Here is a 19,105-nt window from a genome sequence, read left to right on the forward strand (position 1 = left end):
CAGGTGCAGAAAACAACATAAAAATTACATATGTGTTCATTCTTTGTGTTTTTTCAAATTTTTACGACTAGACCACTAGAAATCTCTAGTGTACTAGCTCTCATCAAATCACCAGCAGAAGACTATCACTCTAAAACATTTTTATGAATACAATTCATTATCTACTGTAGACACCTAAAGGCTAAAGCTCACATTCATAACTAATGAAACAGCATTCTTTTAGTTTTATTTTGGTTTCTGTTATAAATTACATATCGCAAAACTTTGCCAAAAGACAATCTTTTTCAGATAAAATGATGTTAAATATGATTACAAATTTATCACATCATTTAGATTCTAGCAATAAGATTTATAAAGGTGTCATAGCCCCTACAGTATATAATCTTTTTATTATCATTATTCGTACGATCAACGATAGAATAGATAAATGCATTTCTAACAATCAATTTGAACACGTTTGCTGGTTTAAACATTCAATTGCCAATATGGTAAACAGTAAATTAAACTAAAGCTTGATAATCCTTATTTTAATGTGATATTGAAACTTTAGATTAGAATCTAGCGTAGTCTCGTAGACCATATCACTCACAGCTTGGTGTACTACCTTGCCAAGTGGCCCTATCCTTGATTTTGCGGCGTAGGCCTAGCTAGCTAGCTCGCTTTGCTTGAATCCCTTCACTTTCGCAAATATAAGTACATGGGACTATGCAATAACTCAAAAGCTGACCGTTATTTTGACGCAAAAAGTCGCGGTTTTTTCGTCGAAACACAACGAACTGGAATCACTTACCACCTAATTGTATAAATCAAACGGCATGTTTCGATAAATACCGCAAGATCCACCGAACTTCATTGACTAGTCTTGCGGACCATGAAACAAATTCAATTTCGACTCCTTTCCGCCGGTCGGGATTTTCGTAATTCATTCGCATTTCCTTAGTGATGGCGTCCCTCATTAGCATAAGATCGAGTGCGAGCTAGATTGACGAGTGTACAGCTGAGTTGAGGACACGCCCTCGATTGATTTCAGGCAGCTTTACTCGTGTGATGAGTAATACTAGAATCATCATTATCTTGTCATTCAGACACAAATCATAGGCCTGTACATTTGATGTGTTTCTCTCTCCCTCGGATCCCTCTCTCTCTCTCTCTCTTTCTCTCTTTCTTTTTTTTTCTTTAATTCTTCTTCTCTCCCTCCCTCTCTCCCCTCTGTGTAAATCTATGTAGGCCCTGGATGTAACACAACACATTACATTATCTCAACATGATATCCCTCTCTCTCTCTCCCTATCTCCGTGTCAGTTGTGTCGTTATGGAACTGGTTTAAAGAATAACTGGATAGGTTCTACTATAAGAAAATCTAAGAAATCTTTACTTCGAAGGAATTTCATTTAGAAGGTCTCATGCCAAAAGTGATATTGATGGGCCTACCTATAAATGATTTTGAGGGCCCTATATTATTCTCACCTACTTGGCTCGATCTATTTCTTTTATCCACCATTATTATTTGTGCTTTTGAGTGCCTTTCATCTTCACTGAGAATACAACTGATTATACAAAACAATACAATCAATTTAATTCATTCTTCAGTGTCATATGCCTACAGAATTTCATGTCTAGTACTATCTATTGCAAACTTTGCAATGTATAGATCAATTGCAAGTTTTCATTTTTAGAAGGGTGCTACAATTAATTGCAAGTTATAATTGATTGCATATTTGTAATCAGTTGCAAGACTTGATGTTGATTTTGGGGATTTGCAATTGATTGCAAGTTTAATTGCAACACCCCCTCCAAGTATAACTATATACCTAGATAAGTACAGTGTACATACCTTGGTATGACGGGATTGCCCTTACAAGTGTCTGAGAGAGGGCGCTCTTCAAGAACAGTTGGTGAACTGCTCATTTTGACTCTTTTTTTGTTTTTCCATAATCTTTTATTGATTCCATATTCAATACAATTTCATGATAAATCGAATCACATATATTAAAGAATCTACAATTCAACAAAACACAATTATAATGAAATCAAGCCAAGCTGTACTTCCAGCAGAAACAGTGCATTCGTAAAGAATATACAATGCACCGGAAAAACAAAACAAAACAAAAAAACAAGAACATACACTGCTTACTTACTTTCATTAAAATCAAAAGGAGATGACCTTTTAGCATGACAGTGCATTCATAAGAAAAAAAGAATATTTATATTAAATGGAGCTGTACTTTCAGCATGACAGTGCTTCATAAGAAAAAAAGAATATTTAACACATCAATATACACCCAAATAAAATTGATATACAACCAAATGGAATCGATATTCCCTTTAATCACCCCTCCCCCTCCCCCTCCCCCTCCCTTCCCCCTTCCCCGTGGACATCTGGCTCCGGGTCCTTCCATACTTATTTTCAAATTTTCCCATTTACTGAAATGAATGGTTAAAGTTCCCCTCATTGATGCTAATTTCTTTTCCTCAAATCTATCCTCTAAAATCTTATTTTTTTATTTCGTTATATGTAGGCGGCTTTCCATATTCTCTACTTTAAAAAATCAAATATTCTACCAAAATCAAAATATGATTTAACAACTGGTGTTTTCCAATATTGTCCTCCTTCCACCCAAACAGAATTTCTTCCCAAGTACAATTTTTAAAATCAACATCCTCCATCATTTTTTCACATAATTCCCAGATTAATTTCACATGCTCACAAGTGTAGAATAAATGTTTGTATGTTTCTTTTGTTTTGTTTTATCGATCAAAAAAAAAATGCTCATTACAGCGCGACCATTACAAAGGGGGAAGGGAGAGAAGAAGCAAACAAATAAAAATACAGTATACAGCAAAGAACACGCAGTGTAAAGTGTGATATAGCAACCAACCTTAAATCTCTGCTTCCTTTTTGCCACTCTCGAGTTTGTTTCCTGGGTGATGTTCACATACTTTTTAAAACTTTGGAAATGTGGAAAATTTTCCGAAGTTTAGAAACCTAAATATAATTATATGATATGAAAAATATGTAAGTAACATGGTATGTTAATTTCAATCTACTAAAGCTCCGAATGTGCAATCCATAACTTTACCACGCTTGCCAACAGATAAGCTTTTCTGAATTCGGTACAAGGCTGTAGAAAAACAACGTTTATAAACTTTATCTCTGAGAGCAGGAAATACACTTTTGGATCATGCTTCTCCGTTTTAATCAGCTTTGTGATTTTACATTGTTCTCCTTACTTTCCGTAATCCTCTCGACTGACTGCCATCGTCCTTTTCTGTTGAGAATCCGTCGTCAGATAGCACTCTGAACTTTGTTCTCGATATTCCATTGCAATTAATGTTCTCTTCTCTTCTGCTTTCTCGTTTGAGAAATTACTCTGGGATGTAAACCTTTGAAATAAATGCCATATAATGTTTCTCCCAATCTGTGTGCATCTTTATTTAAAGAACATCTTCTTCTTCTTCTTCTTCTTCATCATCATCATCATCACCATCATCATCACCATCATCATCATCATCATCATCATCATCTCCTCCTTCTCCCCCTTTACGTCTTTCAATGTCTCCCTCCTTTTTTTCCTATTCCTGTCTTCTTCTTTTTCATCCCTCATTAAACTTGCGACTTCCTTTAATGTATACTCAAAACTGTTTTATCTCTATAGTATCTATATAGGCTAATACTAATCCTATAAATGTAGTTTCATATCTTAAGATTGATTACATTATATTCTATAATAGGGAAAGATCGGACTAACAGACTTGTTGAAGTCTCATCAATATTGGACAGAAATTGAGCAAGTTATGGAATATGGTAAAGTTTCAACCGTTCGGGCATCATTGGTTATACCACCACATCGATTATGCATTAGTTTTGTCAATCATTTGCGATACCAAAATGATTATACATCGAAATTTGGGTCTGCAGTTTATTTCAGCAGTTACAATCATTTCCCTTTAAATATCATCATTGCTATGAGTTATTGCAATATAACCAAAATGATTATTTTGGGACGAAAATAAGTTTTCCATTTTTATTTAATGGGGAAAATGAAATTAGTGCAAAAATGTTTGTGTCAGTGAGAGATTTACAATGCCAATAGCTTCCCCACCTCATCAGATTTGAATAATTGGTTGCTATACTATTAACGATAATATTATTACTACGAAACTTTAAACATCCAAGACTTTCATATCTTTCCTCCGACTTTCGAACCTCTTATCAATTTTATGTTTGATTTTGCTGTATCCTCACGCATTCAAATCGAACAATAAAAGAAAATAAATCTCATCCTCCCAGTACTCCCCCACAAAACAACACTACCATGGCTACTACTAAAACACTGATCAATTCAGTGCTTATTTACGTCGATGTCATTTGTCAATCAGTTGCAACACTACCATTAGAAATCCCTCTCCACATAAGTGTCAAGTTTGATAACATAATGGGACAGAAAATTACTTGAGTACGTATTTAAAATTCCCACTGAAGTTTTCATGTTACAACAAAAAATGCTTTAACCGGAACCACCATGACATGCAAGTTGAATGAGGCCACGAAGTATCTCCTCATAACCCTTTGACTTCCACAAAAATAAATAATGGTTGTTAAATTTCGTTGTTGATATGATGATTTTGAGGACATACATTGTGAAATTCGTATCTATAAGCCAACGGATATATGCATGCATATAATGATTTGACAATGATGCCTATCAGGGGCGGATCCAGGAATTCTGTAAAAGGGGGGGGGGGGGGGGAGGGCAACTAATATTTCAAGTGTCACTTCCGGGTTTCATTTCATTTTTTTTCTCTTTATTTCTTTTGTTTTTGAAGAAAAATAAGGGGAGGGGGGCTTGCGCCGGTTGCGCCCCCCTTTGGATCCGCCACTAACTATTAAGACGGACGAAGTATTAAATACCAAAATTTTAAAAGTATCGATTACAAACAATATTTCTGTCTATGTTCAAGGTTTTCCACCCCATCCTATCTGGTGGTTTGGTATAGTGACTTATTGATACTTTGTATTGCAACTGCCTCGTGAAAAACAATGATGGGGAAATCCATTAACTGTCCAACTGCAGCGAAATTGCTCCATTTTTGTAAGAGTCACCTTACAAAAGAGATCGAAAAACAATTGAAGATCATACACAGGCTTTGACTATTCTCGTAGAAGAGCCTTACCATCTTTGCTTTCCTCCCTCTTGAGCACCTGTGTTGCACCGTATGCCAACTGATAACATCTTGTTCTTTTCTCTTTCCTTTCGTACATTGTTCACATTTTGTAACTTCACTATAATTATTTGGATTTAATCATTCTTGTATATGGTGATATAAAAGTCGACAATGGACTAGCAGTAGTCAACGGGATTTGCCGGCCAAGTGTAACCGCCCATGATACATGGTTACATCGGTATTTCATGTCGCGTCCTTTCAGATAATGTTTGACCGCAATCAATCACAAAATCTTTCATCGGAGCAGTCCGATGCCGGCTAATACCTTTGTTTTGGGGTTTCCTTTGAAGAATCGATTGATCTTGTGGTTGGATGACTGCATGCGCAGGGGGTAAATTCTCGTTTTCCAATGGTGCAGAACACCTTGTTTGTGATTATGATTCAAACAACATTATGAATATATTATTTTCATCTGAGCCCCTCAAACTTCTAAAATATTTTATAGTCGACAGTTCAACTTCATTTCCCTGTTATTTCAAGGCGCCCCAAGCGCATAATGAAATCCATGCTAGTATTGAACCACGTTAAATAGGAAATAATGAGGATGGAAGGTCACCGTGTCTAACGCGTCGAAGTACAAAACCGCCTCAGCCCGTCCCTTTGGACCACGAATTCCAATCGGTGTTGTATTGACAAAGCATATTACGATCGAAACAGAGGTCACGGGTTGGTGCCGATAACAACAGGCTTGGTATCGCGGATACAGGGCAGGCGACCGTGCTGAGCTGAGGGGCGCATCGGCAGTGCGTGGCATTCGGTAATAAATCGGGGAAATATTTTACAGAATAGTTTCTTCAGTGTTTCAGGTAGGTATAAGTACTTATTAATTTGTACTGAGTATTTTTGTGGTGATATATTGAGTGACATAGATTAAAATGCCCGATAAATGGCCACCAAGTCTTCGCCGGCAAGACTCTATTAGCTAAGGCGCCGTATACGAGCGTACGGCGTGTCACTTCGGCCCGCACTGTGTGAGCTAGAAAGCAGGCAGTTTCTGCAGCAGAGAGTGGTCCTAGCAACGGCCATACTTTTCGTGATATTACCCAAATTCCCCCATAGTATTGTCATTCAACCCAAGTGAGTACTTCTGGTATGTGTATAATCTCTTCTTGGTCGTGAGATTTGTTTATCTACGTTGAAAAAATTAAATTGTAAGCAGTTTTTAAAGTACGTTCACGCCCCGTTCACGGCGGACTCCGTGGTCCATAGCAACCAAGCGTTGTTTATGACACCTGTTCCGTGCAGTGCTTCACCATGTGCGATATGATCGTTCGAGCGCGCCGCTGTTGGTCGCTGCTTATTACCGACCGATAGGCAATTTATTGCTGTCCCAGCCGGAACAGCTTGTATTCTATCAACAAACGAAATCATTTGCAATGGTAGTTCTCATTGAATATGAAGATGTTGTCCTTTGTGTAATTCAACTACATTTGAGAGGTCTGTATGATGATAAAAATTGATTAGATCTACCTTTGAGTATGATAATAAATAATAAATATCATTTATAAAGCACTTATTACAGCGTTTCTAACCTGCCAATATTGTCAGATGATTTCATACACCCAATCATAATGAAACATTAAATATTCCTGTCCATAATCTTCAAACCCTGACTTATATTCTGATACACACAGGTGATTATGCTCAGGTGCACAAGCTTATAACAAATCTAGTGATTGTAGTACCTAATCATGTATTTCCAACATAAAGATGGATCATATCTGTCACCAAAAGCTAGCATATGACTATATAGATAATTTATTAGATATCTATTTTTTAACTACAATGCGAGTCTCCAATTATAGTGCTGTTGACATTTTGCTAGTTTCTGAATATGCTTTTGTGTTCATTTATTACACCTCATTAAGGTAAACTGACTCACATATCCTATGCAGGAAAACTTATAAATGTTACTTTATCTGTAGGATTGAAGCTGAATTATTTGTTGCCCATTGTGGTGGAACAAAGTCTCTTGGTACACTAGCCTTTAAACTGGCAGTGTGTTTTGGTTAGCGTACCAAAGTTCATTGCCATTTGTTAAAACTACTACTCTACATTGGCTTTCTGTGCCAGGGACTTTGGACAGTGTGTAGGCTGATCTGTGCAATGCTATATAGAGTTTATTTATTTTTTTGTTGTGTGTGCCAGCCAGCACTCAAAGCACACAGAGGTTTAAAAAAAAATGGTCATTTCTACATCAGACATACAAATTAATGAAATAAAATGGTATACTTGAAGAGTTTGTTCGCAAAAACCGATAAGTCCATTTTTGAAGATTTTGAAGTACGGTCTCTGTCATAAAGTATACAAAATAATACCTTTTAAATGATATATTGGTCACTACATATAAAGGTACTTTTTGAAGTTATGGTCAAATGAAGCAAACATTTTCTTATTATTCTCCTTATTTTTCTTGACCTTTAATCACAAATATCTCCATTTGGCAAATATAGACTTATCGGTTTTTGCGAACAAACTCTTCACTTTATAAACATGCTTTTTACCTCTCGGGTCGCAAATAGATGCATGAGAGACTTATCAGCTTCCTTTTGACTTTTTGACATCTACTTTCAGGTGAATTACTTTTGAAGATAAATGATAGATATATATACTGCATTGATTCCATGTATACATACATATTTTTCATATAAATTTCTAACTAAGAGCAGCTCTCATCAAAGACAAACTTGCTAAATTTCCCTCTTTGCATTGTTTTCCTAATTTCATCCAGTATATTAAAGCAGACCTCCGGGTGATTCTCAGATTTTTGCATTTGTACAACTATAAATTAGTTATACTGAGGACAGAGTTTCAGAATTTGTGATAATTGGGATGAAGAATAAGAATATTTTCAAAAAATAGAACAAATTGCAATGAACAAGGATGATGACATGGCAGAGTCACCATAAGAATGCCTGAGTTGGGGCTCAAGGAAGCAGAACAAAAGAAAAAGGCATGCATAGATTATAGACAGGTGAACTGGCAAGCAAGCGGTATTGTTATGGAATTACACTGCTATAATTTCTGAAATATGTGAACCTTCTATGTCATCATCCTTGTTCAGTGTAATTTGTTTAAGGTTTTTCAAAGTATTGTTTCTCTGCTCAAGAACCACAATAAATTCCACAAATCTATACAGGGAGTTGTCGATTTATGTACTACATGATGTGAAATTATGAAAATTGTCTGGAATGTCCCTTTAAGTGAAATACAAGGAAGCTGATTCACTCTTTCATACAGCTTGGGATGGGGGAGTAATCAGTGCATATCTCCTCTAGTTTTGAATGGAAATACACATATTGGTAATTTGTTGTTGTGAAGTACTCTTATGTAATTTTAAACCAAGAAATTGCGGTGGTTGAACTCAGTGAGAGAGATTTCATTAAACCTTGACATGAAGTAAGGATGCCATGATATTTTGATATAAGATTTCACAGATATACAAATTAACTATATTTAGGATATTTTGTTGCAACCACACATGTACATGTACATGTACATATATTGTAAATCAGAAGAGATGATGGCGTCTCTTTCAACGTGATCTACAGTCATGTTGACACCCAGTACCATGCTTTTAGAAGTCATGTCAAACTATTAAAAGATTAGCAATACTTGAAATCAAAGAAAACTTCAATGGAAAGGATTGTATACCATTCTTGTCACTTGTTTTTAAAAAAAAAATAGAATTACAAACTGATCTAAGTTAGTTTTTATAATATTGTCTGCAAGCTTTGCATATGTGTGCAAGGTCAAGCGTATGGTAGAAATTTGTAAACACTGTAGAAACCATTACGGAGTCTATTTTTTTTTTTGAGGCATTGTTTGAAACAAAACTGGAGGCAAGGTTTTCTTTCCTCATTTTTTTCTTTTCTGTTAAAATATGATTTCATAATCTATACAATAATGTAGCAGTGTGTTTAGATGTTTCATGTTTTGACCACTCATTAATTTTTTGAGAGTAGCATGTATGGTACAGACCATTTCTACTGATATATTGAATTATGAATGAAACATACTATACAGCTGTATCATATGTGTAGGCCTATGTATGAATTCATAGTTGGATCAACTGAATATGAGATGAAACATATATTACCAAGAGAAACTGTAAAAGTGGATACTTTCACACATTGGTGGGCATAATGGATTTTGCTTGTTTTCAATTCCACGTAATTGAAAACATTAGATAGTGTCATATATCACGAGCAAAAAAAAATTGCATGCTTTTATTTCACCTTAGTTTCTGGTTGTGCAAATTGCATGAAAATTTCCACACCACAAAAATTCCACATTTACAATATCATGGATCATTCTGAATACAATTTTGTTTTTACCTAAAATGACACTCTAGATCATGCCTAATTTTCCACATACCCCTTGTACCCCAATCTAATCTGTAATATATCTCCCTCTCATTCTCTTCCTCTCCCTCTCTCTCTCTCTCTCTCTCTCAATCTCCCAGTATCTGTATAAAACTCTTTTTTTTTCATGCTTTCTATCTTTCAAAGCCCTCCTCACTGTCTGAAAACTTGGACTTCTTCTAGAAGGAACTAAGATAGAGCAGGTGGATGTTCAATGAGCAGTGTTGTTTGGAGCTCTCTGTGAAGCTTGTGAATGCATGGTTGCTATGGAATTGATTGGTTTCAGAATACAGGCAGTGCACAAGCCATCAATTCACACATGTGATTCAGACCTAATTTCTCAAGAGGAGTGTTTGGAGAAGCGTATACTGTTTACCAATACTTGGTTGTCATGGTTTCAGCATGGATAAATGCTGCAGGGAAAAAAACAGAGGCAGTATAAAGTATGAAGAAAGTTGTGATAAAACTGAGAGACACCTCAAGGATATTGGGAGTAACACATCTGTGTGCTGCCTGCATACTCACCAGAGAGGAATTAGTATCTTTTTTTTTTTTTTTTTTTTTTGGCCTGAATGGTAGGTAGTGTGTAATTGGCAATCATCTGGCAATTTTCACCGGATGATGTTTGGCTAGTATGCTTATTATAGATTGGGATAGGGATGTTGAGATGCTAATATTGATGTGCAATTTTCATTTAATTTGTGAAAGAAGGGTTAGGGGCTCCAGTCCTGAGTAATGTATACAGTAATGTATTTGTCAGGTAGTCGGGTATTTCATACAACTGTTTTGCGTCTTGGCTAGTCAGTCTTTTTTTTTCATATATTTCCATCTTTTGATGCAAGGTACATGTATCCATGTTATCGGTTGTGGACAAATGCAATTTCAAATGTTTTTCAAACTCACTAAAATGCATACATTGGCATATGCTGATGCCATGTCTAAGTAAATGCAATACAGCACGATTTAGAATGTGTACATTCAACATTTCATTATGTCTAATTCTATATTGAAAGAGGGAAATACAAGTGTACATGTATGTATGAAGTTATTTGTATTACATCTAGAATCTGCTTACATGCATGGAACTGATGCTGGAGGTAGCTTTTATAGTTTGAAAACATTTTACACTCCTTGAATATCTGTCTGAAGATAAAAAGCAGTATCTGTGCTGTGCATGTGTGTGTGTGTGTGTGTGTGTTGAACTTCACCTCAAAGTCATGCACATGCTTTATGTTGTAGAAATTAATAATTAAGTATATTTTGAAGTTAATATCATTTTGTGTTCTGTTTCTATCATGTTTTAATTCTTGTAAGGTGAAAAGGTTATGACGTCAAAATATACATTGTATTTTAAGTTGTGTTCACAATTGATGGTACTACATGTCTGGTCTTGTTTAGAGATTTAAAAAAAAAAGAAAGAAAAATAATTTGGTGAACGAGGGCTACCATTTCCAGACAAATTATCATTCTCTATAAATATTTAAGTGTCCTCCATTTTAATTTATCAATCTTTAAGGACGCCATGGATGCAATACGCCGAGATGTCTCCCGTCTGAGGGAACGATACAAGGTTCTCCAACAACAGCAGTTCACGTTCATCAATGCTCTGGACAACACACGGTCGGATGCTTATGAGAAGACAAAGCCTCTCAGATCAATAAATCAGGTATGAAATCTTTTGACCTACAGGTATCTGACTTATTGATTTCTTTCTCTGATATATCCAGCATATTTTGTTATTAAAAAGTCACATATACATGTATAACTTATAGGTTCATCTCCTACAATTCTCATTTTAAATCATGAGAAAATGTTGACTAGTGTATTAAAATCAAAGTGGCTACAAGCTACAATGTAGATAGACATCGAAACAACATTTCTGTTAACTGTACACTTTTGACTCAAAGACTTTTTCAAATATTTTCGATTTTATGACAAGCCATTATAACAAGGCTAACGTGAACTTGAATTTACCAATGACAAATATGGGCTTTTTAGCTGGTATTCCTGTTAACTCCAGATACAATAATGCAATCAGACTGTTTCTCCTATTCACACCTGTCAGTAGTTTCATAACATAAGTAAACATCTGAATTGCATAGAATTATAGCAAAATGTGACAGTCACTGGTATGGGAGGTATGGAGAAACGTGCATTAATAACTTGAAAATAACAAAACTTCAATGATTTAGGAAAGAAAAAAACACGAACAAGCATAGATAATGATTACTTGTCATACTACGCAGATCGCTCATCTGTCTTTTGGGTACATTTTATAATTGTCATACCTTTGCTTAAATTACACATGTAACAGTGGCTAAGAACAAAAAAATCATCTTGATTTATAGATAGTGTTAAGCCATGCTGTTAACACTCCAAGTTTTCAGAACGATGCAATTTCTTTTTCTCATTGCCCATCCAAAAAAAACAACAAACAAAAACGTTATGATTCTATTATCACGTTTGTCAATATCTGCTATACTCTTGTCCTGTGAGATAATGCAGTAAAACAAAAATTATCCTATATGTCAGCGTTTTTTCCTTCTAAACTATTTCAGACAATTAGTGTACAACTATTTTATTTTGGGTTGCTTTTCATTGTTCTTGTCCTTGTACATAGGTGAAAGAACTCTTTGAACGTAGCCGGAATGCAACTGACCGTCGTGCCATGAAGCAGTGGTTAGATCTTGTTGGCGAGCTGACCAATGTCGTGATGCGAATATCAAATATCAATCCAGACATTCTCAAGGAAAATCCAGCTAGCCAGGCTCTTGACCGATGCCGTACTCTGCTCAACCCCAGCAATGAATTTTCTGCACTGAGGGCAGGCTATCCTCACCAAGAGGTTAGTAGTTTGTGTTCAAAGTCTAGTCAGCTAACATACAAACAGGGATGTAAAACTTGGCATTGTATTAATTTTGTAGTGAAAAATTAAAGGAATGTTCTTTGGTCCATATTTTGTCTGTTCATCCATATCATCCATTACTCATTCATTCATTTAGCTGTGTATTCATAAATTATAATCTCCTTGTCTCTTCATTATAAGTTAATTCAACTTAAGCAATTAATTTTCTGCCTGAGGCTAAAGCTTTGTTCATGGTCATATCAGTGGCAAATGAAGAAAATCTAGTGGAGGCAAGTGACACAAATAAAATTAAATGGTGTTCACTGCAAATTAATAGATTAAAAACACCAAAAACAATAAAAATTATATCACCTGGGCATCACAAATGGACTTTCTTGGTACAGTATACTTCAAGATTACTAAAATATAAATTCTTTTGCTTTTGTAGCATTCGCTATCAAATAGTTGTAACTTTTTGGTCATTGATGAAGGTGAGAAAGCTTAAAATGCACACGAATAAAAAAATTATATTCCTAAATACTCTGTTTGATAACTACCAACAGGTCAATCATCTAAGTTGCTCTGAGGCTCGTGTTCTATACGGAGGATGCGTCAGTATAGTTCCGCTGGTGTTTGATAACCTCCTGAAGATATACGCTATCTACAGAGAAAGTATGAGCGAGCTGAATGAGACATGGCCGACACAGTCACAAAGACCCCGCAGCGTCCAAAGTGCTAGACATCAGCGATCAAATACTGAGAGTAAGTAGCAAGTCTTGTAGTAGACTGCTCTGAAATATGAGTACGATAGCTTCAGAATGACAATTATGATTGCTCTTGACAAGGTTTTAAAAATGTTTGAAAGAGTCACCCTTTTTGAAATGGGAAATGTCAGCAATTGAACACATGTGTGTCAGATTTATTTCCTATCAAAGTAAAATATCAAAAAAATTGATTTCGGTGGTGTATCTGTACCACATCAAGACATACTCTCCAGAATACATCAATTTGATTATTGTATTGCATGAAATAATCTTTGCAAAGCCTCTGAAATGAAAAGTATATGAAATTGAACTGCACAGCTAATATGTCCATCTAAGAATTTCAGTGTCTTGACATATCAGGAGGGTATGAGATATCTCCTAATTTGAGTTGAAAGTACTTTGCAAATGGCTTCACATACATTTTGTTCTTCATGCATTTGAGCAAAGTCATGCCCCTTCCGCTTAAATTTTCTCTCTGAAAGGGAATGGTGAACAGAAATGTTCCTTGTGATCACAAATACAGTGGACTCCTGTTATAACGAAGCCCTCGGGACTGGCAGTTTTTTTTTCGTTATATCGAAATTTTGTTATAACCGAACAAGTAAACAATAAAAAACATAGAGTGGATAATGCTTGGGCCTGAATTTTTACTTCGTTGTAACCGGAATTTCGTTATAATGGTGTTCGTTATAATGGGAGTGCACTGTACCAGTTTTGATATGTCATGAAAATGTACTACCACGAATTTTGTGACTGTTTATGCTGCAGAGCTTGGCGTATGCAAAGTATTACCAACCATGGAGATGAAATAAAGTAGATTGCTCCTCTAACAGCACGCACTGTTGCTATAATTTTAAACTCACATGGAAAAATGTCTGTCTTTTTATGTCCATCCCAGCCCAAGTAAATGCCAGAGCAAAGACAGCCCTTGGTAATCGCAATGACCAGAAGAACAGGGACAAAGGGACAGACACAAATGACCTCTCCAAGAGGATGCTGAAGCTCTCATTTGGCAAGATGCCGAAGGGCACTGATGAACCGGCCCTCTTTTACCGACGCACTCTCAATGGCCGCGCAGACAAGCTGAACATCACCGGCGGGGAGATCACGTTAGACAAGGCACCGTGGCGAGGGGCATCTTATGATAAAATCAACCATGTTGACCATCGAAGATTTGTAAATTTAGAAGGCAAGTTCTACTGAATGCCTCTCGGAGTACTGGTACTCTAAAACTGTTATGTCTTTTCTCTTTTCTATTACATGCTGAAAAGTTTTCTGTAATGGGTACTGTATATGTCATAGTATTTCACATTTTTTCTTTATTCATGAATTTCACAAATTGACTAACAAATGCAAAATAAACATCCAAAAATATCGCTTCTTGTTGTCGCACAAATGTGGGAGATATTGTCTTAAAAGTGGGATATTGCTAACTTTGTTTCTTTAGAAGGGACGGCATGTATATTTCATTCTCAAATTGTGGTTCTCTACTGTGAATTTAACCTCCATGAAATGGTTTGATAACAAGTCCAGATTAACAAATATATATGGCATATATAGTACCTATCAACTTTATTAACTAAATTGTGAAAGAGAGGGTATGTAAATCTAGAAGATGCAAAATGAGCATAGCTGCTGTAATCAAGGACATGGATATCCATGCTCATATTAGTATATCTGCTGCATTTACAATTTGGTGATGATGAACTTGTCCCATTCTTTCAGAAGATAGGGTTTAACTTTTCTAATGAGGTAAATATGTGATTAGCTCAACAAACTTCAATAATTAGTCCAACTAACAGTCATATGTAGAGAATACCTCCTCTATATAGATTTGTTTTGTGACCAGCTTAAACATGTCCCCCCACAATAAGAAAAAAAAAAATCATGCAGCTGGGCATAGACAGTTCATATTTTGTTTAATGACCACAATATCAGACCTAGAATGTGGTTGTCATTGTGTTGATGATTGAACAAATTGTATTGTACACCCTAGTTTAAGTTAATCCTCACAATGTCCTTATCTGTGAAGCTAGTTGTAGACAGACATGTATACCCTGTGGAAGCTGAAACTTGAATTACTGAGATCCCATGACTTTGTTTATTTGTGTGTTGGGTAGTGTTGTACAATCTTAGGGACATTGTAATTTGTCACAGACTGTGAATTGTTGATATTTATCAAATTTTGCAGTATCAAGTACCATTCTTCATAGGTGTGTGAATAGAGCAATGCTGAACACTAAAATAAACAAATTACCCGAACAAGAACAGCACGTGAACTGTAATTTTATACATTACCGGTAAAACACACATGGTATCCATGGTACTACATGTCCTGTTATACATGTACATGCTGTCTTGTAGAATAAATTCAAATCGTGAAGTAATATCTAATCGAGCAAATACAAGTGAACAATGACTAATGTACCTAATTTTGAAAATATTTTGCAATATAAAACCTGTAAAATATGTTGATGAATTTCAGTTTTTAGTGCACTAGTAAGAGATATTCCAGTTCATGTTCAAGGTTGTAATACACTGAACTGCCATGCTCCATTCACTTTCAACTCCTGGCATTTGGGGAACACCCCCATTGCAAATTGCTGCATTTGTCATGGCAAGAGTCAACAAGATAATACTTTTACCTGTCATCAATCACGGTTTACTTTGACCAGACAATCGAAGGCCGAATCTGTAGTTTAGTACATCAAATATTTAAAATTTGACATTTGAATCCATGATTTAATAACCTGCTAGCTTATGAATACCTTATTACTGTGCTCTGTAATGCCAATTTATTGGCATATTGAAGTTCTTATGTTCATTAGGCAAGATTTCCCTGGTTATCTGGATGGATTCACAACTGACTTAGATTATATGTCAGAAGCAGCAGGCTGAAATAGGCCAAATGGAGTGCATTTTGAAATTTAAAGTGATAAAGGCCAAATCTGAATGTTTGACCAATGCTATTGTTCAGGTGTGTGGCCCACAGAGTAACAGGCTGCAAAGAAGTCTGCAATCACACCTTCAAAACTCTACGGAAATCCTTCCCAATCTTTTTCTTGTACGCCATATTTCAGAGATGCCAAGTTCAAAAAATTTTTATGAATGAGATTTTCATGACTCGGCATCTCGGCGCACGTGCATGCTCGTGAGCGAGGGAGCGAAGCGACTGAGTGGGGAGAGGGTGTGGGAGGGGGCTGTCCTCCCTCCTATGGCTGGGAGCTTTTTCAATTTTTAGCTCTTAATGGTGCGATCTGGTGCATACTTAAGTGACCATTTTTTACTTATTTTAAAAGACAAAAGGGAAATATACCTTCAATGCAACTATCACTTTAATCCTTTGACCTATGGTCCCGATGCATGAGATCGTGAGATGGACCCTAAATGCGTGTGTCTCACGCAGAATGCGTGAGACTTGGTAGCTCTGATATTATAGTGTTTCCAGAAGATTATTGAAAATGAGATGACATAGTACCACTTCATGAAGTTTGTGCATCACATGATAAACACATTTTGCAAAATTCTTGAAAAAACAAATTTAACCATTTCCTTTCTGCAAGATTGTAATTGTACACGGAAGTTTGATCAGAAATTACTTTTTATTGCACTGGTCTATTGAAGAAGATATGATTACGTCTGTAAAGGTGGCAAGTGACTGACTTTTGTACATTTGACACAACAATCACTGAAATTCTGTCAACTTGAAAGGCCATTTGACCCCGCTTATAGGACATGCATACACTCAAATGTGGATCCATCAAGCCATGAAACAAATGTAGTTTTTACTAAGAAAAAAAAAAATGCCTTCAATATTAATGCTACAAACTTTAGTCAGTGAGATACGAGCATTCTGCATGAGAACTTTGCTGAAATGTATTGAAATGGAGAAAAAAATGGATATGTAATCCATGTGTCAGATTAATTGCATGAAATGTAAGAATTCATGTGTTTTTATTGCATGTTCATGTGAGGTAATAGTGGTTTAAGAATGGGCTTTTACAAAACTAGGATTGTAGCCTGACTTTGATGAATTTGCCAAATTAATTAAAGAATCTGTTCAAACTAAGATATGTGTTGTTGATTGCATTTAGCAACTTCAGCAGACAATCCACCCTGTCACTAAGTCACCTGACTGAATATCACAGTTATCACAATTCTCATTACCCTTAGCATGAAAATAATTCACTTATTTTACATCAGTAATTCTAATTTTTTTTTGACTTACATCACCTTGAATATTCACAATGCTTGCAAATACTTTTGTCAATGTACTATTGTGGATGTATATATTGCAATTTTGTAAATTGAAGCATTATGTATACAGCTGTACATAGGGCAGTGGATATGCATGTGACAGATAGTGATAGACAAGTGTTCAAATGCTTCCTTCCATTAACCCTTTTTAGTGCCATGAACTTTAGACAGTGTGTACAATGCTATGGAGTTTTCTGTGCCACTCACCACTCAAAGCACACAGAGGGTTAAGACATTAAACTACAGATTGTATGTAGCAATAAGTCTGTCATTTAGTTCATTTTTACATGTATTACTGTATACGCTGTTATTTTCACGTACAGATATTTTCGCGAATGAGGAGGTCACAGACATTTTCGCGAGATGTTGTTTTCGCAATTTGACACAGAGGCCTACATAAGCGCACTACTACCTAGCGTATGGTGACATTTTGGCGTGTTGTTAAATTCGCGGTCCATCTGAGATTTGCGAAATTTGTGAAAATTAAACCCTCGCGAAAATAACAACTTATACAGTTGTCAGAATAGTTGTTTTTCTGTTGACAGCTGGTTTAACATTATTGTTATCTTACAACTGTAAGCAACATACAATGTATTTTTTTGTTTTTATCAAAGCAGTGAAATGCTGTGCAGTGATTTTTTTTTTCTAAACAGCACATGAAATGCATATATAGTTTGTAATGTTACTTACTCTGTTTTTTATTTTAAACTCTTCACTTTCAGACATTTCCAGAACTTGGAGTGTCACTTTTTCAGTGTTTACTCTAGAAGCTATTTGATTGTGCTATTTTGCAACCATGGTTTTGCGCGCAATTCACTTTTTCCCCCAACATACTGTGTCAAACTGTGTGAATTTGACACTTATGTTGTTATATACTTGTCTTTCTGCAAAATTTACATTGAGCCAATAATTACAGCATTTCTTAGGAAAGCAATTTGTTTTGGAAATCAATGATTTTTAGAATAAAAGAACAGTTGATCTTGAAGCATTATAAACTACAAAGACAGTTTAAAGAAAAAAATATACAATATCCATTACTTGAAGGAGTATGAGATGCTCATGGATAATGTAGTCCTGTGTAACATACTTGAAAAGTCAAAGAAATGCACTGATTATGATCCATTAAAGCTTCCTATTCAATCCTTTTAGATGATTGAATACGAACTATTCTCCAAGTGATGTATTTGAAATGTATGCATAGTAGAACTCCGCAAAACCACACTAACGTTAAAGTGTACACCATATAATACACGCAATGTTCACATTTTTTTCTTTGCACTAAATTGTTTTATTATGTATAAAAACAGCAGCAGATATGTACAATTATGTACAAAGGAGAGCAAATATATGTCCTATATGGACACTTCTGACCACAATGTGTTTCCCCTGGTCATCTTTTGTAAGTGTTACTCATTTTTGTTGAGAGAATCTGACAAGTGCACAGCTCTTGTATTTTTGTTAAAAGAGAATAACATCACCCACATCTAAATCATCAACACCTTCAAATCTTGACTTTGTCCCCAGCTAATTAAATTAATGAAATTTTTATGCATAGTTCCACATGGATATTGGAAAAAGACCTTTCAGATACATTGCCATATCTAAAACATAATTCACTAAGATTGTTTGTGACAGATAATGGTATATTT

The 19,105-nt window shown here is 35.6% G+C and overlaps 1 protein-coding gene across 1 annotated transcript; it reads left to right on the plus strand.

Moving 5' to 3' along the window:
* The first annotated feature begins 5,938 nt into the window (after positions 1–5,938).
* On the plus strand, positions 5,939–14,855 carry LOC139722789 (sperm acrosome-associated protein 9-like). The gene is made up of 5 exons (XM_071634077.1): positions 5,939–6,032; positions 11,107–11,256; positions 12,211–12,435; positions 12,999–13,197; positions 14,098–14,855. Exons 2-5 carry the CDS (start codon positions 11,113–11,115, stop codon positions 14,400–14,402), a joined length of 873 nt encoding a protein of 290 aa, XP_071490178.1. The 5' UTR covers positions 5,939–6,032; positions 11,107–11,112; the 3' UTR covers positions 14,403–14,855.
* The last annotated feature ends 4,250 nt before the right edge of the window (positions 14,856–19,105 follow it).

The sequence above is a fragment of the Diadema antillarum genome, unplaced genomic scaffold (assembly GCF_040938485.1).
Source record: "Diadema antillarum isolate AM-2024a unplaced genomic scaffold, OU_Dant_1.0 scf00000172, whole genome shotgun sequence".
In the NCBI taxonomy this organism is placed as follows: Eukaryota; Metazoa; Echinodermata; class Echinoidea; order Diadematoida; family Diadematidae; genus Diadema; species Diadema antillarum.